This window comes from Miniopterus schreibersii (assembly GCF_964146895.1).
Source record: "Miniopterus schreibersii genome assembly, chromosome: 20".
NCBI classification, from domain to species: domain Eukaryota; kingdom Metazoa; phylum Chordata; class Mammalia; order Chiroptera; family Miniopteridae; genus Miniopterus; species Miniopterus schreibersii.
The window spans coordinates 23,884,753-23,912,225 of NC_138122.1; the positions used below are offsets into that span (position 1 = coordinate 23,884,753).

The 27,473-nt window shown below is 57.2% G+C and overlaps 2 protein-coding genes across 2 annotated transcripts in view; one reads left to right on the plus strand and one right to left on the minus strand.

The window, feature by feature from the left end:
- Positions 1-16,688, plus strand: SLC8B1 (solute carrier family 8 member B1). The gene is made up of 16 exons (XM_081122549.1): positions 1-642; positions 1,800-2,020; positions 5,528-5,680; positions 5,767-5,819; positions 5,969-6,026; positions 6,162-6,267; positions 6,348-6,515; positions 7,471-7,578; positions 8,245-8,307; positions 8,565-8,695; positions 9,272-9,413; positions 9,681-9,802; positions 11,434-11,587; positions 12,524-12,604; positions 12,809-12,873; positions 15,463-16,688. Exons 2-16 carry the CDS (start codon positions 1,883-1,885, stop codon positions 15,658-15,660), a joined length of 1,740 nt encoding a protein of 579 aa, XP_080978675.1. The 5' UTR covers positions 1-642; positions 1,800-1,882; the 3' UTR covers positions 15,661-16,688.
- A 222-nt stretch (positions 16,689-16,910) lies between these two features.
- Positions 16,911-27,473, minus strand: part of TPCN1 (two pore segment channel 1) — a 38,528-nt gene continuing 27,965 nt past the window's right edge. Inside the window, exons 16-28 of the mRNA XM_081122893.1 lie at positions 27,181-27,237; positions 27,051-27,104; positions 26,163-26,235; positions 25,160-25,267; positions 24,106-24,177; positions 23,487-23,576; positions 22,065-22,180; positions 21,830-21,876; positions 21,154-21,222; positions 20,887-20,971; positions 20,011-20,150; positions 19,746-19,826; positions 16,911-18,976 (exon numbers count right to left, since the gene is read on the minus strand). Coding sequence (XP_080979019.1) covers positions 18,860-18,976; positions 19,746-19,826; positions 20,011-20,150; positions 20,887-20,971; positions 21,154-21,222; positions 21,830-21,876; positions 22,065-22,180; positions 23,487-23,576; positions 24,106-24,177; positions 25,160-25,267; positions 26,163-26,235; positions 27,051-27,104; positions 27,181-27,237 — 1,109 coding nt within the window. The 3' untranslated portion in view covers positions 16,911-18,859. The remainder of the gene's footprint in view (positions 18,977-19,745; positions 19,827-20,010; positions 20,151-20,886; positions 20,972-21,153; positions 21,223-21,829; positions 21,877-22,064; positions 22,181-23,486; positions 23,577-24,105; positions 24,178-25,159; positions 25,268-26,162; positions 26,236-27,050; positions 27,105-27,180; positions 27,238-27,473) is intronic.

Genomic DNA, 27,473 nt, shown 5'->3' on the forward strand with positions numbered 1-27,473 from the left:
GCGGGCGCTGTGGGGGTGGAAGCTGGGCGGCGCCGGCCCGCGGGCGGGGACTGGGAAGGCCGCGAGACCCGGAGAGGTCGAGGGTCGGAGGTTACGGGTCCGAGGCCCGGCACGAGGTAAGAGGAGCCTCGCCCGCCCGCCGGGGCGCCGCGGGAAGACCCCGCACTCAGAGCGCAACTTCCCAGCCTCCGTCGGGATCGGGAAACAGCGCGTCGACGTGCCCGGGACCTCGCGTCCAGAAAGTGCAGCCGCGGAGGTGGGCGCTGCCCGGTGCTCTGCCCCCGCGCCTTTCCTATTCCGTCTGCAGAACTTCCGAGCGCCTGGCGCCTGGCACCGGATGGGCGCACCGCAGGCGCCCAGTAAGTGCCCCCTTGTGAAGGAGCCCAAGAAATCCGCGACCCGCAGCCCGGAGGCGCGGGCTGATCCTCAAGTTGGGGCCACCAAAGGCGCGCGCATTTATTGAGTCCTTACAGTATGCGCTGATGGGCCAGCATTTGTCTCCATTTTACGGAAGGCTCAGAGGCTCAGAGAGGTGAAGTGAGCCCCCCAATATCGGAAACCTGGAGTGTCTGGTTGCGGGTCAGCGCTTCCAAGTCGGTGACAAGTGACGTTCGGGACAACAAAGGAGGTTGGAGTCAACAGGTGAGGAAAGTGCTGGGAGGAGCGCTTCTGCACCCTTCTCTCGCCTTCGCACCCCCCCCCCCCGTCCCGCACCCCTCCCCCCGCCCCGCACCCCTTGCCCCCCGTCCCCCCGCCTTTTCGCTCCTCCTGCCCCAGCCGGGACGTAGAGAAAGGTCTGTGCAAAGGGTTACAAAAAAACTACAACGTTGTTTTCTGGGCTGTGTTTTTCTTGAGGGCAAAAATAAAACCTGCTCGTCTACAGACGTGTGGAGGAGCCAAAAGTAGAAAATGGGTGTGCCAAAGATTTTTTTTTTTCCCAGTGTGATTTCTTTGGAAGAAAAGTGGAGTCGTTTTTGCCCTGGTGTTGAGGGAAAAGGCAGAGTCAGTGGGGATCTGTTAACAGGTTGTGTGACTGAGCCATTCACTTCCCTCTGGGCCGGGCTTAGTGACCTCCTAGCTGTGTAACCTCAGGCAGATTAAGGAACTCCTCCGAGCCCAGCTCCCTCCTCTGTAAAAGGGGCGGGCACAGGAATTGGTCTGAGAACTGGATGAGGGAGGCAAGGTGCTGTGGCTGTGAGGCACCCACCTGGCTCTGTGCCCCAGTTTGCTCATCTGTAGGATGGGAGCAATAGCAGTGCTCCCTCTAGGCGAGTTGTGGGGATTAAATGAGGTCAGCAGTGATAAGTGCTTGACTCATCGTAAGACATAGAACAACAGCATTGCTTAGTAAGTCTCCAACTGGTGGCCTAGAAGCCAGGTCCATTCCCAAAAATATGTCTTCTTTGTTCTGAGGACTTGCAGCGGCCTCACCACAGCCCACTTCCTGTATTTATCTAGCCCAGGGGCCCCTGAAGACAGCAATCTCAGGATTCTGAATCTCGGGTTAGTCCCTTCCAGTCTCCGTAATCTGATTTTGGCCGGGAGGGTCATAGGTTTCCATGGAGACATTACTGGGGACACAGGAAGAAGGGCATATCTGATCTGTTTGCTGAATGAGCCCGGTGGGTGAGTGGCCTGGGTCCCTCCAGCAACCTCCATCCAGAATGTCGGTTTCTGCATTGGTTTTCCTTTGGTGGGGGGAGGGGAAGGGCAGTTCCTCAACTGAAAAGTTTTCAGGCCCTTCCTTCTGGGTCTTGGGATCTTCAGTGACACTGTCCCTCCTTCTCACCACCAACCAGTAGGCGGCTGGAGCTGCCAGCCATTTGGGACTGAAACACACAGAAGGGAAGCAAAGAGTGAAGGCCAGGCCCCCTGGGGGCTGATGGCCGGCAGGCGACTGGATCTGCTCTGGGTGCTGCTGATGGTGGAGACTGTGTCCGGGGCCAGCAGCCCATCTGCAGGGGCCCACACCAGCCCCCTGTTTCCAGCCTCAGGTGTGAACCAGACCCCCGTGGTAGACGTGAGTATCCAGATGGGAAGCTGGTATCAGGTGGGGGTGTATACATCCAGTCAGCAAATATTTGTTGAGCTCCTACTATGTGCCAGGCACTAAGCCGATCCCTGGGGTGTACCAGGGAACAATACGAGACAAAAATCCGTGCCCTAGCGGAGCTAACAGTCTCCTGGGAAGTCAGTTAAAGAAGTAAACAAGCCAAGTTCAGGTGGTCAGATGCTGCAAATAATAGGATGAATCAAAATTGGGGCAGTGGGGTTGTAAGGGGGAGGGTACATTTATAACTGTTTCAGATTGGGTGGTCACAGATGGTTTCTATGAGGAAGTGACCTTTGGGCCAAGCCCTGAATGAAGGAAAGAAGCCGCTTGTACAGATATCTGGGGTAGAGCATTCCAGGCAGAAGAAAATAGCAAATGCAAAAGCCCTCGTGCAAGAACAACCTTAGTGTGTACCTGTTGCAGTGGGGAAGCCAGAATGGCTGGAACAGAGTAAGTAAGGGGAAGAGAGTTAGCAAATAAGGATGGAGAGGTAGTGGTGGACAGATTATAAAAGGCCTTACATGCTGAGGCAAGGAGGTTAGATTTGTTTTATGACAGTGGAGAGCCAATGGAGGGTTTTAAGCAGAGGGATGTTGAAATCAGATTTATTTCTGCAAGGGATCTCTCCGGCTTCTCCGGGGAGAATGGGGCTGAGAGGGGTGAGAGGGGCAGCAAGAGGATCAGTGGGGAGGCTCCTGCAGCTATCCAGGTGAGTGATGGTGGGCCTGGGAGGGAGGAAAGAAGTAGTAAGATTTGGGATACATGTTAGAGGCACAGTGAGTGGGATATACTGATGGACTAGATGGAGGGGCGTGGTGGTGGGAGAAAGCGGACTCAAGGATGGCTTCCGATTCCTGGCCTCAGCCACTGGGGGGATGGTAGCGGCGTTGACTTGGATGCACTAAGCAAGAAGCAATGGGGTCCCTCGGGAGAGGAGCAAACGGGCCTCCTGTCAAGGCGAGGAGGGTGTGGGCCACTGAAAGCTTGCCTCATTTCATCCTGAGGTCTGTAAGGGGAGGAGAGGTTGCAGTGGATCTGGAGTGAATGACTGAAGGCAGGGGACTGCTCAAGATATCCCCGGGGTCCCCTCCAGCTGCAGGGGCTGGAGTTCTGCCTTGTATTTGCCTCAGCGAGAGAATGAAATAACGTTCCTCCCCACCTGTACCAACGGCCTCAGGGTGCCTAGCGCCCACACCAGCTTTGTGGGGCTGCAGTGCTCTCATGCCACCCTCTGAGGCAGTAGAGCAGGTAATTGCGCCAGTTTACAGATGGGCAAGTGGTTTGTGGTTACTGGGTTTATAAAACTGACCGATGCCTCTTGGGGTGTGCTCGTTGGGGGGCAGGAAAGCAGAGGTTAACTGTAGTTTGTGCAAGATTATCTCTGAGTTACTGAGCACAGTGCCAGGCTCACCAAACCCTCCCCCAGGCCCCGAGAAATGGGTCTGATTATCTCTGTGCTGTAGATGACACTGAGGTTCAGGGGGGAGAAGCTGGCTGCAAGGGAAGGGTCAGGATCAGGGTTTGAACTCGTGGCCGCCTCAAGCTGAATGCACACCCTTGCCCTGTAGTCTGCCACCTCCCAGGAAGGGTTGCCTCCAGGGAGCCTGCAGGCTGGGAAAGACCACCTGCTCCTCACCTAGGCCCTTTCTGAGTAGTCATCCATTCAACAAATATTGATTGAGCATCTACTATGTGCCAGGAAATGTGCCACACGCTGGAGGTAGAGGAGGGAGCAGATAGACATGGTCCCTGCCCTCATGGAGCTTTTCTCTAGTGGGGGACACAAATGAGAAGTAAGTTCACAAGTAAACCCACAGGATAATTTCACTTGGCGGGAGGAAATAGAAAACAGAACGGGATGTGATGGAACGAGCTGGGGGGCTGTTGGGGACGGCCTCAGTTTTCTCATCTGTGAAGTGGAAACAACTGTATCAACCTCCTAGGTCTGTTATGGAGATTGAGTGAGATGGTGCCCAGCACAGCATGTGGCAGAACAGTTATGAGGACCTACTGTGTGCCCGGCACTGCGCGAGACTTTGGTGGGGAGGCAGATATTAAACATAGTCTGTAATCCTATGGGGGATTTCAAAGTCCTGGGGTGGTGAGAGCTTATAGTGGGCATCTGACCTAGACTGGGGGTGGTCAGGGAAGGCATCCTGGGAACTAAGATGTGGATTAACTGGGGGGAAAGGAGTGGGGTACCTGGCAGAATCAGCAGAGAACCAGGGGAGAGGGCCAGAGGGTCGGATGCAAGAAATCTCGCTTCCAGTTTGGTGTTGGTAGGAGTTCAGAGAGGGCTTGTGGAGGAGGTGGAACTGTGATTGGCAAAGCTTTTTTAAAAATTTATGGTAAAATACACATAACCTGAAATTCACCATCTTCACCATTTTTACATGGAGAGCTCAGCGCATCAAATGCATTCACACTGTTGGGCAGCCATCACCACCCTCCATCCAAGGAGTCATGTGCCTGAGGTGACTGCCCACCATGACCCGCCCAGCTAGGAATTTAGGACCTGATCACCGTGGAAGGGTCCTTTCCTTAGAACTTCGTTTCTCTCCCCCACAAGGCCAAGGGCATTGGCCTAAGCAAATGAATGGCAAGATCCTGACAATGGACTAAAGTCCATTAGACAGAGAGCTACTCCAAGCCAGTGAGAGAAAACAAACATTCCCATTGAAAAAACCAGCCGTTCAAAGAAGGGATGCAAATGGCCATTAACACGCGAAAAGAGCACTTGACTCCACTAGTAATCGGGGGCTTGAAACTGAACCAGAAGGTTTCTGCCACCTTGGCCTGAACTAGATCTTGGGGGCCAGCGTGTAGCTGCACCCATTTCCCATTTCTGGTGGAGTGGGTGTCAGTCCAGCTTTGGGGAGGGCGTTTTGGCAAAAGCCCTGTGTTCGAGATGCTTACCCCTCCGCAGGAAAGCGAGTCACGTGAATGTTTTGGCTTCTCGGTGCACATAGAAGTTAACTCTGTACTGCACTCTCCAGTGTTAATGAAAAACTTTGAAATACTGCAAGAATTACCTAAAGGTGACACGGAGACACGGGGTGAGCACATGCCGCTGGGGGAAACTGCGCTGCTGGACTAGCTGGGCGCCGGTTGCCGCGGACCTTCGGCCCCTGAGAGCGCGGTGTCTGCGGAGCGGCCTGCGGTGGGGTCTGCCCGCGGCTCCTTGTCTCTGGTTGCCTCTGGAGGAACCCGGCCTGGATCTGCTCTGACTCCGCACTTTCACTTCTAGAATTCTCTCTGACTAATGTGTGCTCTGAGTCAAGTGCAAGGATGTTCATTGTTGGTGCTATTGGAAAATCAGTCGCACCCAAGTGCCACCAGTAGGGAAATGTTATCTCTGAGTATGAAATACCATGCTGCTGTTAAAAACACACCGAGGCGTGGCCGGTGTGGCTCAGTGGTAGAGCACTGGCCCCTGAGGTACCCCCCTCCTTTCCTTTCCTTTCCTTCCTGCAGTGTCGTCATGTGTGTGCCCTGAACGCTTCTGACCGCTGTGACTTCATCCGGACCAACCCTGACTGCCGCAGCGGGGGCGGCTACCTGGACTACCTGGACGGCATCTTCTGCCACTTCCCCCCCAGCCTCCTCCCTCTGGCCATCACCCTCTACGTGAGCCCCTGCCTCGGGGAGCTGGTGGGCAGGCCTGGTGACCCAGCCTGGCCTTAACGCTCCCTCCCTCTCCGGCCCCCACCCAGGCTTGTTGGCTGCTTTACCTGTTTCTGATTCTGGGAGTCACTGCGGAGAAGTTGTGAGTTTGGCCTTGGGTTCCCATCCGGCTTCTAGATGGGCAGATGGGGTCTTGGGAGGTTGACATTTGGGTGACCCCAGGTTGGAGGGAAGGGTGGGAGCAGGGGGGCCCTCACTGTGGTGTCCTCACCGTTTGCTTTCTCTCCGCAGTTTCTGCCCTAATTTGTCAGCTATTTCCACCACGCTCAGGCTTTCCCACAATGTGGCAGTATCCTTTCATTGGGACCCTGCACCCGGGGGGGAGGGGGGGGCAGCTGGGACACGAGATGGCAGCACATGGCCCAGGAAAGGCCTGGGCAGGCTGGGGCCTCTGCACTGACCGCCCCTTGACGTGCTCCTCCATGGTGTCACCTTCCTGGCGTTCGGGAACGGTGCGCCTGATATCTTCAGCGCCTTGGTGGCTTTCTCGGACCCACACACAGCCGGCCTGGCCTTCGGGGCGCTGTTTGGTACGAGCGGCCCTGACTGCGGGTGGCAGGGCAGCAGGAGGAGGGGCAGGGTGGGCTGAGCTTGGTGTCCCCTCCTCCAGGCGCGGGCGTGCTGGTGACCACTGTGGTGGCGGGTGGCATCGCCATCCTGCGCCCCTTCACGGCTGCCTCCAGGCCCTTCCTCAGAGACATCATCTTCTATATGGTGGCTGTGTTTCTGACCTTCACTGCACTCTACCTCGGCCGGGTCACGCTGCCATGGGCCCTGGGTGAGCAGCCAGAGGGCCGGGGAGGGGTCGTCCCAGGAGTGATGGGGGAGGCACAGGGGAACAGGTGGGGGTGGCCAGCAGGGCACAGGGCTCCTTTGGTTCCAAGTGGCAGAGACCCTACTGGAGCCAGCTTGAGTCATAAAGGGAACATATGGTTGGGGTGACCAAAGGGGGCAGGACAGAACCAGGGGCAATGCTTAGAATTTGCATAATTTCAAATGTTAACAAGCAGCGGAGCCAGGATGCTAACTGTGGCTTTTACCAGCAGCGTACACCTTCCATTCCGATGGTTCAGGTGACATGGATGGAGGGACAGTTTGCAGAGGGTTAAGGAAACCAACAAGGTGCTCTGAGGTGCACAGGCATCCAGGGACCTGCCAGAGTGGGAGCCGTTTCCTCCATTCCCGAAGGGACGGGGAATGGGGTGGCTGGAGCCTCGTGAGAGCGAGAGGCCCACAGCTGGTGCCACCCGGCATGAGCAGCAGTCACGGAGGGTCACAGGCCCTGCTAGAGCCAGGGCACCACGGCAGGCAGGGAGCAGGGAAGAAACACCCCGGACTCTCTCCCACTGCCTTCTTATTTGCTGCCAGGCCTCCCATGGCTGACATCCGGGCAGCAGAGCTCAGGGCTGCCGTCTGCGGGCTCAGCTCCCGGGGCGCAGAGCAGGATACCAACGCTTAGCGCCCGCATGGGGTTCTGGAGGCTACTGCATGGGTCATGCGTTCTGTCTTGATTGCTGATTTGTTAGGGTGCCAGGAGGACAGAAAGGGAGATTGGGTGAAGGAAGGCAGGGGAGGGGGGCAGAGGCTCTGGGAAATGGCCATTTTACTCCTGATACTGGGCTGGGTGGACACACAGGCACCGCGAACCGGCACCAGCAGCAGCCCCGGCAGCCCTTATTGCCTGGCCCTGCAGCGGGACGCCTCTTGGTGACAGCAGGCACCCTCACCTGTAGGTTATCTGGGCCTGTACGTATTCTACGTGCTCACCGTGGTTGTCTGCACCTGGGTCTACCAGTGGCAGCGGCGGCGATCCCTGGTCTACTCCATGCCGACCACGCCAGGTGAGGGCCTGTGTCGATCCCCCAGGAGCGGCCCGGCGGAGGCTGTCACCCTGCACCCTTCCCTGCTGCCTTATGTCTTGGGAGGCTTCTGCCATCGCCCAGCTCTTTGTGCTTCTACCAGTCGTTCTCCTGAAGTGCCACCTTGTGCTCTTGCTGGGGGAGCCTCGCCCTCGCTTGCTTTGTCCATGTTACTGGTTACATCGCATTTGAAAATGCTCTGTGAGCCCTGGTCGGTTTGGCTCAGTGGTTAGAGCGTCAGCCCGTGGCCTGAAGGGTCTCAGGTTCGATTCCGGTCAAGGGCATGTACCTGGGTTGCAGGTTCGATCCCTGGCCCCGGTCAGGGCGCGTGTGGGAGGCAACCAGTTGGTGCGTCTCTCACATTCATGTTTTGCTCCCTCCCTCCCTCTCTCCCCCTTCCACTCTCTGGAAAGCAATGGGAAAAATATCCTCGGGCAAGGATTAAAAAAAAAAGTTCTGGAGTTTGACTTTCTCACCCTGTAAGAATTCCTTGGCGTGCATTGTGCATGGTGATGGCTGAGAAATCCAAAATGCAGAGGGTCTGGCCCCTTGCACCCTACAAGCTGCCCAGAGGGGCCCATCCTGGAACGGGGGTGGGGAGGGGGTGGGCTCTGGCTGGCTCCGGGGACACACCCCTTTCTCCGACAGAGATGCTCTCAGATTCCGAAGAGGAGGATCGGGTGTCATCCACTACCAACAGCTACGACTATAGTGAGTCCGGGGCCTGCGCCCAGCTGGGTGGGAGTAGCAGGGCTGGGTTGCAGGTGGAGAGCTTCCGGACCCCAGGAATAGGGTGTAAACCAGCCTCACCTCTCACTGCACCTCGGCTGAGTTGTGGGCCAGGTGCACCCGCCCCTGCCAGGCACTGGGGGTTTTCTCCCAGGGGTTGGGAGCACTGGTGGGAGGGGTGAGGCTTTCCTGGAGGCTGAGCCAGCCCGACCCCTGCCCCTCCCTGCCTGTCCACCTAGGGCAAGAGTACCAGCCGCTGCTTTTCGACCAGGAGAGCACGGCGCAGATCCTGGTCCAGGCCCTCAGCCCCCTGGATTGCAGGAAATGGAAGAGCAAGCCAGTGCACTGGAGGGCCCTTAAGGTGCTCAAGGTAGGAGGGGGGACCCTGGAGCTGGGCTCCAGTGGCCACTCAACCTTCTCTAACTCGGCGAGGGGGAGGGAGGTCTCTGCTGAGACCCTCTCGGGATGAGATAACCTGTCCTGGTCCCCATGTTACCTTATGTGGCAGATGTGATGAAGGATCTTGAGGTAGGAAGATTATCCCAGATTATCTAGAGGGACCCAATGTCACCAGAAGGGTCTCCATAGGGAAAGAAGGAGGCAGAGGGTCAGACTCAGGAGATTTGACCCCAGGAGCACAGCTTAGAGTGACATGGGGCCAAGGAACGCAGGCGGCCCTGGGAACTGGGAAGACAAGGAAACTGATTCCTCCAGCCTCCAGAAGGAACGAGCCCTGCCGACACCCTGCGTTTAGAGCTTCTGTCCTCCAGAGCCGGGGGGGGGGGGACAGATCCATGTGGTCTGAGGCCATCAGTGTCACGGCAGCAGCAGTAGGAGCCTAATACAGTCAACGATAGTCACGCTCGTGAGAAACCAAGCTCCGGGCGCAGCCAGCCCAGGCGCAGGTCTCCCTGGTGACAACTTCCCGCCTTCTCCAACTTGCCAGCTGCCCGTGGAGTTCCTGCTGCTCCTCACTGTCCCCCTCGTGGACCCTGACAAGGAGGACAGAAACTGGAAACGCCCCCTCAACTGCCTGCACCTGGTCATCAGCCCCCTGGTCCTAGTCCTGACCCTGCAGTCAGGGGCCTGTGAGTATCCCCTCCCCCAGGCCCGCCCACGTCCCTCCTCCCCACCTTCCTGAGTTTTCTTCTCAACCACCAGGAGCCCAAGGCCAGTGGCAGAATCCTGGACATCCAGCAGGCACTTAATATATGCTTGTGCCATAAGGGAGCCCAGGCTCCTGTAGTCATGAGTCTCACTCCAAGACCTCCTCCGTCATTCTGCGGGGGCCTCCAGGAGGAGGTGCCAAGTTGGAGCCATGGGGAGTAGCAGCCTCCTTTCTCATCCCTCTGCAGATGGTGTCTATGAGATTGGTGGCCTCTTTCCTGTCTGGGGCATAGTGGTGATTGTGGGCACAGGTTTCGCTGCAGTGACCTTTTTTGCCACATCTAACAGCGAGCCCCCCAGGCTTCACTGGGTAAGAATCCTGGGGTCTCCAAGCTGGGAGAGGGGACACCAAGGTCTTCCAGACAGATGTCCTGTCTGCGCCTCTGGGGTAGTTAGGCCAGTAATCACTTTCTGCAATGACAGGTTTTTAAAGTCACTTTTGAGGGTTATTGAACTACTCAAGGTCCTCTCTTTTTTTTTTCTTTTTTTTTGGTAACAGCTTTATTTTATTGAGATGTAATTCCAGTACCATGGAATTCACCCATTTGTAACGTACAATTCAGTGATTTTTTAATACAGTTGACCCTTGAACTTATAAGTGGACCCACACAGTTCACATCCATGTCATTCAAGGGTCAACTGTATTCTCGACCCACAGTTGGGAATCTGTGGATGCAGAGGGCTGGCTGTAGTTATACACGGATTTTCGACTGCATGGGGTCAAGCGCCCCTAACCCCTGTGTTGTTCAAGGGTCAACTGTATATTCAGAGTTGCACAATCATCACCACTGTGAATTTTAGAGCATTTTCATCACCCCAGAAAGAAAACCCGTATCCAGCAGTCACACCCTGTCGCCCCTCTTCCTCCATCCACTGGCCACTGCCCATCTGCTTTCTGTCTCTGCAGATTTGCCTATTCTGGACATTTTATATAAATGAAATCCTATGATATGTGGTCTTTTGTGGCTGGATTCTTTCACTTATTAGCAAAATGTTTTCAAAGTATATCCACGTTGTAGCATATATTAGTAAGCAGTTCTTTTTCATGGCCGAGTAATATTCCACCATATGGCTATAGCACATTTTGTGTATCCATTCATCTGTTGATGGACATTTGGGTTGTTTCAACTTTGGGGATATTATGAATAGTGCTGCCATGAATATCTGTAAAACATTTTTTGTGTGGACATAGGCTTTCGTTTCTGTTGGGTGTATTTTTAGGAGCAGAATTGCTGGGTCAAATGGTAACGGTGTGTTGATCTTCTCGAAGACCTTCCAGGCTCTTTTCCACTACACCAGCCAAGCTGCTTCTGGGTCCCTAACGATCTCATGCCAGTGATGGAATTGCTTGGTCTTTGAGGGTGTCTGTTTCCATTATGTTTACCCTGTAGCACTCAAAGGAATATTTAGGCAGTTTGTCCAAAGACTTTCGCTTCAAAAACTTAAGATTTTTATTTTTTACATTTTCATTGTTACACTTCAATTTTTTATTGATAAAAAATTGTGGGTTTTATTTTTAGAAACACTGAATTGATGTACCAACCCAAAGGAGATCAAATTTCCAGCACGTTGATCATTTAGAGAAGTAGTTTCCTACCAGTGTTTCTTACGAGTTTGAAGTCCTGACACATGCTTCCACAGGGATGCACCTTGCAAACATTGTGCTATGTGAACACATGGTCACAAAGGACCACATATTGTATAAATCAATGAGGCCATTTGTATGGCATGTCTAATGCTTGGGTAAAGCTTGGGGGGATGGGGTGACTGTTACTTACTATGTGCTCGGCTCTAATTTCTTGGCATCTATTAACTCATTTTATGCTCATGACAACCTCATGAGATTGGTACTGTTATCGCCCCATTTACAGACGAGGAACTGAGACCGTGCCCCTGTTGGGGACCGGCCTGGGTCCCATCCTCACGCTGTTCCCTCCCCAGATCTTTGCCGTCTTGGGCTTCCTAACCAGCGCCCTGTGGATCAACGCAGCCGCCACCGAGGTGGTGAACATCTTGCGGTCCCTGGGCGTGGTCTTCCAGCTGAGCAACACTGTCCTGGGACTCACGCTGCTGGCCTGGGGGAACAGCATCGGAGGTGACTCAGGGCTGGGTCGGGCGCTTGGAATGAGCCCAGTCACATCCCGGCCCTTTGCTCCCCCAGCCAGAATGGCATGTGGGCAGAGACATCCAGGGTACTTCCCTCAGCATGTGCTTAGTGCCCACTGACCTTTCTTAAATTTTTTAAAAATATGTTTTTATTGATTTTAGAGAGAGGAAGGGAGAGGGAGAGAGAGACAGGGTGAGTGAGAACCATCGATCAGCTGCCTCCTGCATGCCCCCTACTGGGGATCGAGCACACAGCCCGGGCATGTGCCCTGACCTGGAGTCGAACTGGTCACCTCTTGGTACACGGACTGACGCTCAACCAACTGAGCCACACCAGCCGGGGCCCCACTGACCTTTTGAAAGTGACCATCGCTGGGCATTGGGACTGCCCCTGAGCCAGGAGATTCTGTAGAAGCTCAGCCCTGCCCCCCTCCCTGGTGCATGGACTTTCCCTGGCGCCCCACAGTTCAGGCCGGATGTGTGCATGGGTGTGTGACACGTGTAGGCATTCACACATACGTACGTAATTCCTCGCTAGCCACAGCGGCCCAGTCGGCTTGACCAGGTTGTGTATGACACGAGAGCATCCAGAGAAGGCGCCGGGGCCACAGTCCAGCTCCCCTCTCACTCACCTTTTCCTAATTTGCATGGAGATTCCGTATGTGCCAGCCGCAGACGGACGTGGTGGTGGCATGTCACACCACAGAGCCCCCTCTGCTGAGAAAGAGTGGGGTAAAGGAATTCAGGAGGGATCGTGTCTTACGGGACACTGTGGCCTCTCATAGCAGCCTCCCAGCTGGTGCCAGACCCCGGGGCATTTGCTCGTGTTTGTTGACTGAATGAGTGTGGGTAAGAAGGCAGGGGTGCAGAAGGAGGCCCGGGGGCGGCCACTCGCCGCTCAAGGCCTTCTCTCGCTTCCACACAGATGTCTTCTCTGACTTCACGCTGGCCCGCCAGGGCTACCCGCGCATGGCGTTCTCCGCCTGTTTTGGTGGCATCATTTTCAGTATCCTTCTTGGGGTGCCCGATCCTTATAGATTGAGTACAGATTCCCATTGGACACTCACCTTCTTAGAGGCGCTAAAACTGGCCGGGGACTCTCAGGGTTTGGGGGACTGGGGTGGGGGGTAGATCATAAAAAATGCCAATGGGCCCTGTGGTCGGGGTCATGGGGTGGTTGTTTCAGCAAATTTCCTGAGCCGGGCTGCAGATGTCCTGGTGGGAGTGGGGCTGGGCTGCCTGCTCCAGATCTCCAGGGGCCACCCCGAGGTGAAGGTGAGTGGCCAGCCGCTCTCTCCTCCTTCCTCCTGGAGACCAGTCACACCCGAGCACTTCACACTTCCTGGGAGAGCACTTGCCTAAATGTGTGACGAGTCTGATGTGTAAAACATCTTTAATATTTTACATGTAGGGCTGAAGAAAAACAAAACGTATTCCTTCCAAATTCGCAGAGCAGTAAGATGTAGCTTTGGGGGAAGGGGCAGGAAGTCCCTGGATTCGGGCGTCAGTCCCATCAGTTAAGTCTCTTGCTATGTGACTGAATAAGTTAGGACATCTCTGAGCCTCAGTTTCCTCTCCTGTGAAACGGGGTTGATGACTCCACCCCAGGCTTCCTGGGTAAGCACACATGAGGTAAGGGCCAGCTGAACACGACCCCAACGCTGCCCACACAGGATGGGCCTAAGGGCAGAGTGAAGATGCCATCTGTTGAAGGCAGCCCTAGAAGGGGGAGTCCAGCAGATGTGGAGAAGGTTCTGTAACATTGAGGGGCAAAGGTCTCACACTTTGAAAGCATCTGAGAATTTCTTGGGGGCACAAGAGAGCCCTTGACCCAGGCATTCCAGGAGGTGGTGGCTGGAAATTAGCATTTTTATTTTTATTCTCACCTGAGGATATTTTTTTCCATTGATTTCCCCCCCCCCCCCCCCCCCCCCCGAGAGAGAGACCGGAAGGGGGAGAGAGAGAGAAACATCAGTGTGAGAGACACATCGATTGGTTGCCTCCAGCATGTGCCGGAGATCGAACCTGCAACCCAGATACTCGCCCTTGGCCAGGAATCCAACCCAGCCAGGCAGGTAATGGAAAATTCAGGAGCCTCATGGGGCCAGGTCGTCCAGATTTTCTAGAGAAGAAATAGAGGTTCCTAGGGTGAACTTTTGTTACTTTAAAATATTGCACAGGGCAAACGGCACCCCCGGCAAACAAATGGCACCCCTAGCAAACGGGAGTACGTTTGCACCCCCCATCCCAGCATCTCTATCCTGAAGGGCATGAATTCAGAGACCAAACGAGGGAAAGATTAAGCTGAGGAGGGGCTGTGGCCTAGGGGATGGCTTTAGGGCTCAGCTTGTGAAAGCACCCGGAATGCCCCAGGCGGCGAGGTGGTGGGACTGAGGGGAACAAAGTCCGCCACCTTCCTCCTCGCCTCTGGGTCTTGGGGCTCCCTTGCAATTAGCTGGCAGGAGGGCCAGCCTCTCCCGGTGGCCTCGCCCAGAAGCAAATAGCTCCTTACTCCTGCTTGAAAAGTTTGCCTTTCTCGAAGGTAAACACGCTTTGCTAATTTTGCTTATACTCTTCCTGGGTTTAAAGATTCCTTTCTTTATCGATTCTCGGGCAGTTCCAGATAATAGGGCCTTGGGGTGGGCCCCCCGTGGAGAGAGTGCGCTGCGCATGCGCATCCCGGCGGTCCACCACCTGTGTTGAGTTTAGGAAAAGTGCTCCTGCTGTTAATTAGATGGCAGGCGCCGCGAAGGTCACCGGGAAGGTCACCGGGGAGGGAGGCCCGCGGAGTGCTGCTGGGTGCGGAATACAGGTTGCTCTCACCCCTCGCTAATTGCATGAGCCCGGCTCTCAGATTTAATGTACAGAGCTTATTTTTTTATTTCGTTTTGTTAATCCTGACCTGAGGATATTTTTCTATTGCTTTTCAGAGAGAGAAAGTGGAAGGGAGGGGGGAGAGGGAGAGGAGGGAACACAGATGTGAGAGAGACACGTGACTGGCTGCCCTCGTTGCCTCCAGCACTCGCCCTGACCCAGGCGGGCAGCGAACTGCAACCCAGGTAGTGCCCTTGACTGGAAATCAAGCCCACGACCCTTTGGTGTCCGGTTGACACTCTAACCACTGAGCCACTCTGGCCAGGGTGACATACGCGTCTATATGTTTGCGTGCCCACACCTATGTCTACGTGTCACTCTGGGGAGGCAGGACAGGGTATTGGTTAAGAGCCGGGACTTCTGTTGGGGCCCTGTCACCTCCTGATTCCTCAGTTTCCTCGGCTGTGGATTGGCGAGGACGCTCCCTTAGGGGTGGCTGGGAAGGTGCGAGGCTGTGAGTGTCAGATATGCGATAAGTCGAGAAGGAAGAGATGTGGGGTGGGGACAGTTTCACTTCCTTGTACTTGTCTGTTTTGCTCCAGAATTTTTCAACAAATTCATGTAATGTATATCTAACATATTGTATTAGTTTCCTAGGGCTGCCCTGACAAATTAGCCCACACCAGGTGCCTTAAAACATCGAGGGTCACCCTAGCCGGTTTGGCTAAGGGGTTAGAGCGTCGGCCTGCGGACTGAAGGGTCCCGGGTTCGATTCTGACCTAGGGCACTTCACTCAGTTGCAGGTTCGACACCCAGCCCCGGTCGGGGGGGGGGGGGTGGGAGGCAACTAATCGATGTTTCTCTCTGTCTCCCCCTTCCACCCTCTCTGAAAACCAATGGGAAAAATATCCTCGGGTGAGATTAAAAAGAAAAAAAAATTGGGGGTGAACGTGGGGCAGCCCACAGGGCAGGCCTTGGCCGGCCCCTCCAGCGTCAGTTGGGCTGTTGGCTGCAGTGACCGGGCCTCTCCCTTGTCCTCTCCGTCCCCAGCTGGAGCCTGACGGACTGCTGGTGTGGGTCCTGGCCGGCGCCCTGGGCCTCAGCCTCGTCTGCTCCCTGGTCTCGGTCCCGCTGCAGTGCTTCCAGCTGAACAGGACCTACGGCTTCTGCCTGCTGCTCTTCTACGCGAGCTTCCTCGCCGTGGCCCTGCTCACCGAATTTGGGGTGATTCACTTGAAAAGTGTGTGAGTGAAGCCATGTGTCCGGGTCCACCTGGTGGCCGGGAGGTGTCCCCGCAGGCGGGGAGCTGGAAGATGGATGGTGATGGAAGAGGATGGAAGACGGAGGTGCTTTCGGTGGAGCCCGCACCCGCGCGGGCGCAGGCGGCGGGGAGCGCGCTGTGGGCAGGATGGGGCCGGGCGCTTTGCTAGAGGTTCCCGGGCGCTGCTGTGTGCAGGGAGGAAAGCTAAGCCTCCTTCCTGGGGCTTTGGACACTGGGCTCACTGGGTGGACAGTCCCAAGCAGAAGAAAGGAGACGTCTTAAATTATCTCCAGGGCCGCTCCAAGGCTGGGGTGAAGGGGATGCCTGGGTGCCTTCGGGGCTGCTGTGGGAAGACTCGCAGTGTTCAGGGCCGGAGGCAGCTACAGAGCCCCAGGCCCCTCCCCGTTGGTGTCCCCTGGTGCCTGCCTTCATCATCTCCTCAGGGCGCAAATGCTGCGAAAACCAGGTTTAGGGAGTCATGGCAACTGGGACCCCCATGGGCAGGGTGCCTGGCCTGGTGTGCCTCAGGCCGTAATGGGCTGAGTCCTAGACCTGCACCGTCCAACAGGAACGGAATGTGGCACATAACTAATTTTGAATTTTCTAGTCACCATGTTAATAAAGTCCAAAGAAACAGGTGAAACTTTCACGGAAATATATTTTATTGAACCCAGTAGCTCCAAACTGCCAGCCCGTGGCGCTGGCCCCCTTCGTGGCTGCCACACTGGACAGCACAACTCTAGGCCTGACCTCTGGGACCTCCCCGGCTGTCTGCAAGCTCTGTGCCCTGCACCTTGGGTTTTCCCAGCTGCAAACGGGAGGTAACCTACCTCAGGGGGAGCCCTGGCCTGGGGTTCCGACGCCTGCGAACTCCAGGGAGGGCCATGGTTCCCCACCCCCGCCCCCAGCACCCTCTGCCAACCAAGGAATTTGCCCCATTGCCTTATGCCGGCAGTAGAGGGATTCAGCCGTCTTTTTTCCAATGAAATCGTTAGTAAATATTTCAAGTATACAGAAAATAACACACAGCTGCCTCTAACCAGTTCTTCCTTTCCTGGGCCAGGTGATGTGTGGTTGGTCCAGGGCTCTTGGGCCTGATATGTTGGCTTCTGGGCACATCTAGGGATGGGGCTGAGCCGGGGTCAGGAACGGCCATGGATGGGGCCTCCCTGCATCCCCCACGACACCAGAAGCTAGGAGTGGCACCTGGCAGACATCACGAGGCAGCAGCCACACTTACAAAGCAGAGGCTCTTTTATTATTAATATGCCAGAAGTCCGGAGACACAGTGGGTATTGTAGGTAACAAATCACCGATGTACAAAACCTCACAGGGCTGTTCCCGCTGTCGGTACAAAATGATTGTCGCTTGGTGTGGAGTAAGGCTGGGTGGGGGGAGGGGCGCGAGGAGGGGCACAGCCACAAAGGGGTTGTCCGAACCCAGGGCAAGTGGGCGAGTCTCAGCCTGGTTTCACTTGGCTATGATGTGGGAGGTGAGGGGGCATCTAAACTGGATGGTGTCCTAGGTCCCTCAGAGCTCAGCCCTGAGTCACACCCGCTCCCTGAACCTACGTGCAAGTCTGAGGAACAACCTGCCGAGGCTGTGGGACAGGGTTAGGAGGACTAGCCTAGACCCGCCCCTTCCTGGTGTCAGCCCTCACCCTGGGGGCCTCAAGGACCCTGGTGCCCCTCCCAGGTTTATAGCCCCTGGGGGCAAAAGGAACTAGACAGAGGTCTCAGAGGCTCAGGTGGGACCCCTGCTTCCAAAATTCCCGCTTCAGTACACAAAAGCTTACAAGGCACCCAGTTGTGCAAATGAAATTTCTTGAGAGGGGAAGGGGTTCTGGCCGGTGGCTCTCTGGAGACAGAGGACACTGTCAGCCTCTGTGGGAATCTGGTTCCCAGTGATTTCCTCGCCCCCAAAGGGCTGTGCTTTAAAAACAAAAAAATGCCCACTCTCCTCCTGGGCAAGGGGCAGAGCTGTGCAGCCTTGGCTATGGGGTGTGTGTGGGGGGGGGTCGGGCTCCACCTCACAGATGGTGCGGGGGGGAGGGCATGGGGAGCTGGGTACTGTACCCCCGGGATTGCGTGCTGCCCTGCTGGGAAGAGGACATGGCAAGGGGACCCTCTTACTGCCCCCCCCCTAAGTCACAGGAGGCTGTGGAGGCAGCTGGAGAGCTGGGGTTGGACCGGGATGCCCAGTGGCGGGGGGGGGGGGGGGGTAGGGAGGGGGTCCTGCCCTGATCACACTGATCTCGGAGAACTCCCCATGCTACCAGGGGAACTGTGGGTTCCCTCGAACCTGCTTCTGTACCAACCACCCCACCCGGTGAGACCCTGGGGTTCAGCCACAGGCCTGTGGGGCATCGGCTCTTCACTTGGGTCCCAGCAGCGGAACCTAATGCACACATGTGAAGGATCAGTGTCGTCTCCAGCAGAACCCTGAATTAACCAGCATGTCTTCTTGCCTGGACAGGACAATCGCAAGCAGAAGGGACTTAGTGGAGAAAGCCCGTTGCAGGAATGGGCCCGGGGCGGCAGCTGTCGGCTGGCCTCTCACTGGCTTTCCTCCCTGTGCTGGGCCTGGGGTCCACACCAGGCCACGTTAGGATTTTCAGCAACGAGAGTAGAAACCAAACCGAAAGGGATGTGGGACAGAGGGCTCACAGAGCCAGGACATGACACGGGCTGAGACCTGACCACCTGGTACAATCTCACCCTGTAGGCCTCTTTCAGTTCCCAGGCACAGGTCCCCCAAAGCACCACCCTATTACATTACCATATAACGAAACATGAACCCCGAGGACGTGGGTTCTTTTCTTCATAAGTGGTTTTGTCCCTGAAGCAAGAGACAGAAACCCTGATGGGGCCCTGGGGGAAGTTAGCCTCTCGAGAGCCCCTCTGCGTGTGGGTGTGGCCTGGGGAGATCCCTCCCGAGCTTTGTTAGGAAGAGCTCCTAGGGGCCCGACTGCCCCCCAGAGCACACCGACTTCCATGGTCCCGGAAAACGGGGCAAGGTGGTTACAAACCGAACCCCATCTTGTCTGTCTTCTCCTTTGTCTCCATATAAATATGTGCATATATATGAATATGTGCATATGTATATACACACATATTATTTCGATACATCGTAGGAAAATAATACTATTGTGTTATTGCATAGAAGAGATGGCTTTCGCGAGCTGGGTTAGGTGATGGTCTGGGAGCGCTGGCGGCTGCCCAGGGGCTGCTGGGAGGCGGGGAGGTGGCCGTCGCTGTCGTGGAGCTGCTCCTCCTGCTTGCGGGCGTGTTCCTCATACCACTCCTAGAGCACAGGGGGACGGGGCTGAGCCGGCTGCACCCCTTCCAGCTGCCCTGCGCCTCCCCGGCCTGCTCTGCCCGCAGGGGCTGGGGGACTGTCAGCCCCACCCAGCGGTGAAGGGGCCTCTTCTGACTCCCTCCAACGCTGCTGTGAGAGCAGCTTGAGAAAATTTAAACAGCTCACCTGCCTACGGCCGTCGTCTGACATTTTTCAGGTGATTAAGGAATTAAAAAATACACCATGTTTTGAAAGAATCTGAATCATAGAACTTTAGAGCTTAAAAAATACCGAGATGGCCTAATTCTGTGCCCCTTCATCTTACGGAGGGGAAACTGAGGCCGGGAGTGGACAGAGAGGCAGAGGCCAGAGGGAAGGACACCACCTCGTTCCTACGGGCCACGTCCGCTGGACCTGGAAGAGGCCATGTCCTCCCTCCTGCTCGCCGCGGCCCCCCTCCCTCTGCCTGTTATGTCTCCTACTGTGCGCACTTCAGAGCAGGAAGCTGAGGTTCTGAGAAGGCGCAAGTGGCCGTGACGTGAAAGACCAGACGGGAGGCGCCTACCCAGGGGAACGGGGTGAGGGGTTCAAGGCTGAGCCCCGAAGGCACCCCCAAACCTGAATCTGGGCACCACTGGTAGTGGTCCCAGCCTGTGATCCTGCCAACCTTCCCGCTCGCTGATGCACGGAGGGGCCGAGCGCAGCCCCAGCTCGGCAGCAGGGGGGCCACTTCCGGGCGAACGCCTGGCTGGGGCGCGGTCAGGGGCGCTCCTACCTGAATCTCCTCTTGGTACATCTTCAGGCTCAGGTCGCTTTTGGTCCTCGATCTCCGTCCCAGAAACACCACGGTGGTTTGCTGTGGAAGAGCGGAGGCTGCAGGCTCCACGGTGCCGGGCCCTGGCACCCACCCGCTGCACGGGCCTGGCCCGCTCCTCTGGCTTTTGCTACGACGCCACCCAAAAGTGTCGCCAAAGCTTGAAAGGATGGACGGTGGGGGAGGGACTCAGCTACAGCCTGCCCTCCCCAGGCGTGCCCCTCACCTCGTTTCTCTCCATCTGGGAGAGGATCTTGAGCAGCCGGGAGACATCCGAGGCCGCTCCCTGCGTTTCTCGGTACAGCTTGAGGACAGCGAGCAGCTCGTCCTTGGAGATTTCCTTCTCGACGACGATGCCACCGTCAACTACGGGGGGGCAGGGAGCCTGGGCTCAGAATCCCCTTCTGGCCTGTGCTGGGTTAACCATCCTCCCGCTGCTCCTGCAGGGGTCCTAAGTCTCCTTCTCCTGCCTGCCGTGGGGCATCTCACCCCTTCCCCTCCCTCTGCTGTGGGGGTGAGGATCCACGGTCAGGCCAGCGGCTTGCAGGGGACAGAGGGTTTCGGGAGGGAGTCTCCGAGCAAAAAGAAAAGGGTCAGCCAGCCTGACACGACAGAGACTTGGGAACAAGCAGTAACAGGTATGTGGCAGTCTTGAGGGAGAATCTGGAGAGAATGGAGGGCCAGGGTGCAGAAAGCTATGCAACCTGGGAGACTCGAGGCAACTGTGAGAGCCGGGATCACCAAGCTGCAGAGGAAGCGCTACGGGCTCTGCAGTCCGCAGGGTTCCCACCCTGTAAGTCCAGAACTGTGGTGGGAACATGTTCTTAGAAACGTGGAGAAAGCCAAGAGCGAGAAGTCTCTGGGAGGCAGGACAGCTGCTCTGCCCACAAGAAGCCTGGCTCTGCTCTGTGATTTTTCTTAAACTGTGACATGTATTGTTTCTATTTTAAAAATGAGATCAAGAGCATGTGTCTGTCGTCAAACATCTGAACATCAACGGGAATGAGAGATCCCGAAAGATAAGCCACATACATAAGCTGAGCTGTCAGACAGCCCATAAGCGGACCGCCGGACAGCCAATGCTCCTGCTCCCTGCACAGACCTTCTGAGTCCTGATTCTTGCGGCTGAAGTTCATTCGGAAGACAAAGGCCTCGAGGATGAAGGCGACGATGATGGTCATCACCACCTGGCGGGCAGAGAGGGGAGTTAGAGAGATAGGAGGGGGGGGGTGAGCTGCTTCGGGGCCCCCCACCCACCAGGAGAGCCGCTCAGACGTGTCCCAGGCCCTGTCCTCCCTCCCCCGAGCTGCTGCCCACTGAGCAGGGGCGGCTGGGGACTCAGGACGGGCACCTGTGGCCCCGGACCTACCATGGTCACGATATAAAAGGTCATGAAGTACAGGCGGCTCCAGTGGGAGGTCTGGGAGGTGACACCTTCCTGGAGACACAGGGAAGCAGCCAGTGAGCGACTGCCTGGGGGGGAGGTGTGTGGGGGGAAGTCACTGTCCACTGGGGCTGTTCCATGGCCCCTACACGGCCAGGATTTTCACAGAACCGTCCCTGATTTGCCTTTGGTTGTGGGAGACACAGGAGGGGGATCTCGGTCCCTTGGGTCTAAAAATTCCTCTATGCTGCATAGGCCTGAATGGTCCCCAGAGACTAACAGTCTGTCCCAAGCAGGGATGGCATTTGGAAGAGTTTGAGGAATTTAAATAAAACCCAACAACGACCGCTGCCACAATGCTTCTGGATTGAAAAGTCTCTCCCATGGTGGAGCAGAAGGACACAGACCAGAGGCTGACTGGCATCTCCTGGCTGCTGGGGGATGTGTGGGGAGCAGGGACAAAAGCCAAGTCCAGCCAAGGGGTGGCCCCTGAGCCCACATGGTGGCCCCCCGGTAGATCGCCAACCCTTTGTGCTCCAGGAAGTTACCCTCTGCAGGGAATGGGGAGAGCAATGTACCCCACACTGGGCCAGGGGAGACCCGGAGCTGGCCTCAGAGGATGGTGGAAAGATGCCCCCCGGGAGCTGACTGAGGTCCTTACCATGATGATGTACCAGTTGTTGACAACTGTGAGCTCAAACAAGGTCACTGCCAAAGGGAAGGGGAAAGAAAAAGATCGTGATCAGACCCACTCTTTCAAAGTCAGTTTCAAGTGGCCTCTCTCCAGAGATCCTGGGTGCTGGCGGGACAGGCCGCAGACAGCCCTGCTCTACCACCTCTGGGACCTGAGGTGACAAAGGCCCAGGGAGTGTCCCGCCTGAGATTTCTGCACTCACCAAAGCTGTTCAGGATGTTGTCAAAATTATTGAGATAATAGTAGCCATCCTCCACCACGGTCCTGTTGCCCACGGTGTGATTGAGCCAGCGGTAGGCATCTGCCACTGTGCTTGTACTGGCAGGGAGACAAAGGGGCAGAAGGGACGGTCACGACACAACTGGTCACCTCGACAGAGAACAAAATATTTAAGCAAACCAAGGTCTGACTGGCGCTGTCCTGACCCAGCCTGGGTTCCTGCCCAGCCCTCCAGCTCTCACCTGCCCCCCAGGCTTGCCCCCCCTTATCCACCTCCACTTGGCATCTCTCTGCTGCTGGACAGGCCTCCGCCCTCTGAGCCACTCTCGGGAGACACTGCTGGGAAGAGGAGACTGTGCCCCTCAGGACCCCCACCTGGGATCTGCTCGAGGCCGGCTGAGGGACAGCAACCCAGGGAGGGGAAAGCTCCTTGTCAGGCTCCCTCTGGCACCTGGCCAGGTGTCCTGACAGGCTGCTGCCTCGGTTCTGGGAGCTGATTTGCTACTTTTATTTAAATTCTTTATGGTTCATCTGTTCAAATCCATGCCTGTGGCTCTGCAAGCCTGGTCCTGGGCCCCCAGGGAGCTTGCTCAGAAGGCAGGTCCTGAGCCTCTTGCCAGGCACACACTGCGCCAGATTTGCAGGGTGGGGTCTGGAGTTTGCACTTTTAAGTGGCTGCCCTGGTGAAAGCCTGTGACCCACTATCCTAGGCTGCTGGTTCCGAGCTCAGCCTGACACTCGAAATAGCTACCAGTGGCTCCAGAAGGTGTTTCTTTCCCAGTGCTCAAGGCCATAAGGACCAAATAATAAAGGGAAAACTGGATAGGGAGTTAAAGGCGGAGGACAATGCTTTCATCCTGGTGGCAGGGAGGGAGAGGTCATGGGGGTCTGGCTCCCCACTCTATCCCTGTCCCCACAGACATTCTCACAAGTGTCTGTCTTATTCTAATTGGTCACCCCTGGTTAACGTGTCTGCCCAGGTCCCCAGCCGCCCCTAGAGAGACACAGAAGGAAGCCATGGGCCTCAGGCTCCAGGCCACACTTGGTTCTCGAGAGGCCCGAAGCCCTCGGCCCAAAGAGTAAGCTGATGGAGGCCTGGTTGGAGTGTGGCTCCTGGTCCCTGCCGGGGGGACAGGGAAACTGCTCAGATGTCCTCACTGCAGACAGCTCTCTGCTTCCAGGCCCCTCACTTAACTACTGCACTGAACTGAGCCCTGAAATCAAAGCAAGGTGGTTCCCGGGGCTTTCAAGGGTGCTGTGGCTTGGACAGGGGTGCCCCTGAGGACCCTGAGGCCAAGGAGGGTGCACTGGGCCGCGGGGAGGTGGGAGTGCCCGCCCGGGCTCTGATTCTCTGGAGGTACAGGGGCCGGGACTGGGCCGACCAGGGGCCCCGCAGCGAACTCACTTGCAGCAGTTGGGGTACAGGATCCCGCAGAAGAACTCCATGCCCACAATGGCGAAGGAGTAGTAGAAGATGAGCAGCGTGAGGCCCAGGCTGGGGAGGAGGGGCAGAGGCCAGGGTGAACCAGGGCCCGGGGGGAGCCCGCCTCCTCCGGCAGCCCGGCCTCCTCGGACCCCCGAGCTGACTGGTGGAGAGGATGCCCCTTGCCAGGTTCACTGGCTGGGAAGTGCCTGCAGGGAGGGGGCCTCGTGATTCAGGTCTGGGGTAAAAAACGGCTCGAAGGAGGACTCTCTGAACAGATGCCCCTTGACCAGAGATTCACCCCTTACCTGTGAAGGCAGACTCACAGGTGACCCCTTACCTGTGAACGCAGACACAGGTGGTAAGTGAGTTGACAGCTCCCTGCCCTCCCTACTAAATAGCTCAGACAAGTCAGTGGAGGGACATGGAGCCAGGGAGACCTGTGGTGGCCAAGAGCTCAGCCTCCTTGAAGACCCAGCAGACCCTCGATTCCAGTCCTTTCCGGGACTCTTCCTCTCCCCCCTCTACCGCCCAGGTGCCCGCCCCTAGGGGGCACAAGCCGCAGGACGGCTGGCCCTGGGGCCCAGAGGCAGGGTAGTACCTGGCCATCCGGGGCAGCAGCTCGAACATGGTGTCCAGCACGTTGCGGTAACGCTTTTTCAGTTTGAACAGCCTGAGCGAGGGAAGGAGGCCGGGTGACTTTCAGACGCAGGATGCGGCCGCGGCCCTGCCTTCCACGGCACCGTGCAGACGGCAGGCCAGGGCCCTCCGTCCGCCATCACCCAGGACACCGGGGCTGGACAGGCCCGTCCCCAAAGGGGCGCAGAGCCGTGCTGTGTGTCCCCCTCGGGCGAGGCCGGAGCAACGTGGCTGCTCACCACGGCTCACAGATGCAGCGAGGAGGCTCGGGGCAGCGGAGGCCTTGCTCAAGGCAGCGCGGCACCCGAGAGAGGAGGGAACAGAGGAGCCCGGAGCGTGGCGGCTCATCGGTAAAGAAAGCGCAGCGGTGGAGGGGGGAGAAGCCGACGTCTGCCCGGCCGGGCCACCCCCACCGGGCATGGCAGCAGGTTCCCCCACAGAGACGCAGCCCCGGGCCCACCCCACACCTCCCCCTCTCCTCCAGGAGCGACGGGGCGGGGTGATGGACACGTGTGAGATCGGAGCTGGATAGTCGGGAAGAAACCCAGGCTCCTGAGGACGAAGAGCTTAAGGTCCCTCGGCTGTGAGGGACACCGTCCCAGAGCCACGCTTTACTGAGTCCCCATAACGGTCCCTGGGAAAGAGGCGAGACCAAGTGAGGGCTTTTTTTGACTAGAGGCTGCTCCAGAAAAGCAAAGGGGGGGCCCTCAAAAGTCCCTTTGGGCCCTCAGAGGCTGTGCCTTCTGTTTGTGATGGCGACCACGTGCGTTTCTGTGGCCGCAGCGGTCGGCACCTGGGCCAAGTTCACCCGAGCCGTGTTTCTCTTCCATAGTGAGAGGTGACTGGTCCCGGTGACATGAGACAGTGGCCCTGGGTGCTTCTGCAGGGGGCACTGCGGTCTCTGACCCCAGGCTTGGGAGTCTTCTGGCTCCTTCTGGTCACTTCCCAGACCATCCCCAGGCTTTTCCCACCCTCCTCCTGCCCGTCTGTCCCCACCCCAGCCCTGCCCCTGTCACCTCAGCAGCTGGAGAGGACGCAGGACCACTATGAAGTAGAAGGGCTCCATGTTGAAGGCCAGAGCCAGCAGTCCCAGGAAGGCGAATGCTGTGACGGAGAAGTCGAACCTGGGAGGGAGAGGGAGAGGGGGAGCCGTCCATGGGGCCACCTGGCGTCCCTCACCACAGCCGGCATCCCGGCCCCGTCTCGGCTCGCCCTTCCAAGGGTCCCACATGCCAACCGCCGCAAAAGCAAGAGCATGCCCAGCAGGGGCCCATGGCCAGCCAGGCGGGATGCAGCTTCCTGCCACCCTGGGGTGTCCAAGGTTGCTGTGGCCAGGTGCCATCACAGCTCACATCTTGGGGGTCGGGAAGTCCTGCCCTGGTCTAACCACAGACATCGGTTACACAGGTGGCTGCCTGCCCTAATGAGGTCCCTGAGGGAGGGGCAGGGTTGGCAGGTAGGCTCCCATCTGGAGACCAGCGAGCCCCGATCAGGGCAGAGGGCCCCTCTCCCCTACAGACACACACTGAGCCCCGGACTGTCCTGTGGACTCTTTTCTGCTCATTAACTTGTTTCCCTCTCAGACCTCGTGAGTGCGGCCTGATTTCATGGGTGAGTTCACGTTAACGGGCAGTAAGCGACCTCCTGAGATCTCAGTGGGATGGGGAGGAGGGCCCTGGCGAGGCAGTGGGGCTCCCTTCTCTGTGGGCATCATGGTTTTTACAGAAAAGAGTTCAGCTGTGTTAGGGGTGGGGTGGAGGTAAAGGGCTCAGGAAGAGTCCATGGGCCTCAGGACCCTCAGGGCCGTGTGCAGGACGGGCTGGCATGGGTGGCCTGAAAGTAAGACCAGAGCCTGCCCCCGGGAAGTCCCAGAGTCACAGGCAGAGAAAGGCCGTGACCTGTCCTTGTGCCTCCCTTCTGTGACTGCAGACACGGCGTGCATGCTGTGGGAGTGTGGGGAGGGGCGGGCCACCTCCATTGACCTCTGTGACGGGGTTAAGAAGGCCGCTCTCCACTTACAGGTTCCAGCCGGAGGACAGGTATTCCACGGGGCCCAGGCCGGCGACCTTTAGGAACAGCTCCACCCCGTAGACTGTGAACGGGAGCAGGCGTTAGCAGCGGTCCTTCCATGGCCTCCCACACTTGGCCTGGCTCAGTTTCCTCTCGGAGAACCTTCCGAGGTCTCCAGCCTCCCCCGCAGGCAGCAAGCCCTCCAGACAGTCACCTCACACCCAGCGCCCATGCTGGGAGTGCGGGCTCCAGGAGAGGGCCTGGCCCACCTGCTGGGGCAACTTGCTAAGAACAGAGGCCTCCCCTCCCCCTCTCTGGGAACAGCCCAGCCACCCCTCTGTCCACCCAACAGGAATTCCCTGCCCCTCTTCTGTTCCAGGCATTGTGTTGGGTGCTGGGCATGTAGAGGTGAACACAGTGAGTGCTCACTCCAACTGGGCTTGCGGTGCAGATGGGAGGAAAGACTGTGAGCAGGTGAGGACACCACTGTGCTCAGGGATATAAGAGGAGGAGGGATGTTGGTCAGGCAGAGGAAACAGCCCGTGCAAAGGCCCTGTGGTAAGGAGGGGTATGGGGCACTTGGGAGTGTGACACTGTTCAGGAGGGCTGCGGGGGTTGGGGGGCACAAGTGGCGCTACTGGCCAAAGAGGCCAAAGAGAAGGCGGAAGGGACCCCGTGAGGCCAGGGGATGTGAGCACACCCAGGACAGAGATTTAATCTGGAAGACAGAGAACCATGGAAGAGTTTGAAACAGGGGTGGGATGGAATCAGACTCAATTTCTGCTCCCTTCTCGTCAAGCTTCCCTGTTTCAGAGCCAGGAGGTCCTAAACCAAACGACAGTTCTCCCAGCCAGTGTTTATGACAAGCCGGTTGGCAAAGCCACACCGGAGACTTACTGGTGAGAAAGACGAGGGAACTCCAGGGCACGTGCTTGGAGAAGAAGTTCCCGCCTGCAGGACAGAGGCAGCAGCTCAAGAGGCGGGCCAGGCGGGCCCGCAGGCCAGGCCAGGCCCCCAGCCGGCTCACCTTTCAGCATGAACGTCTCCACCAGGACCCAGACCCCATTGACCGCCACCACCAAGTCTGCAACAGACAGGCCCACAGCGTCAGAGAAAGTGCAGGCGGGCATGAACGTCTACAGGCCACACCTGCAGCCCCTGGTTAATTTCTGGGCAGCTCCACAAGCCCATGTGACAGGTGACTGCCTTCCACTTAGTGCTTTTACCATATGAGCTAAATCAACTGGTGGTTTCGCTGAGAAACAGCTATGGATTTCTAAAAACACCCTCCATGTCGCTGTAGGGGAACCGGTTTAGATG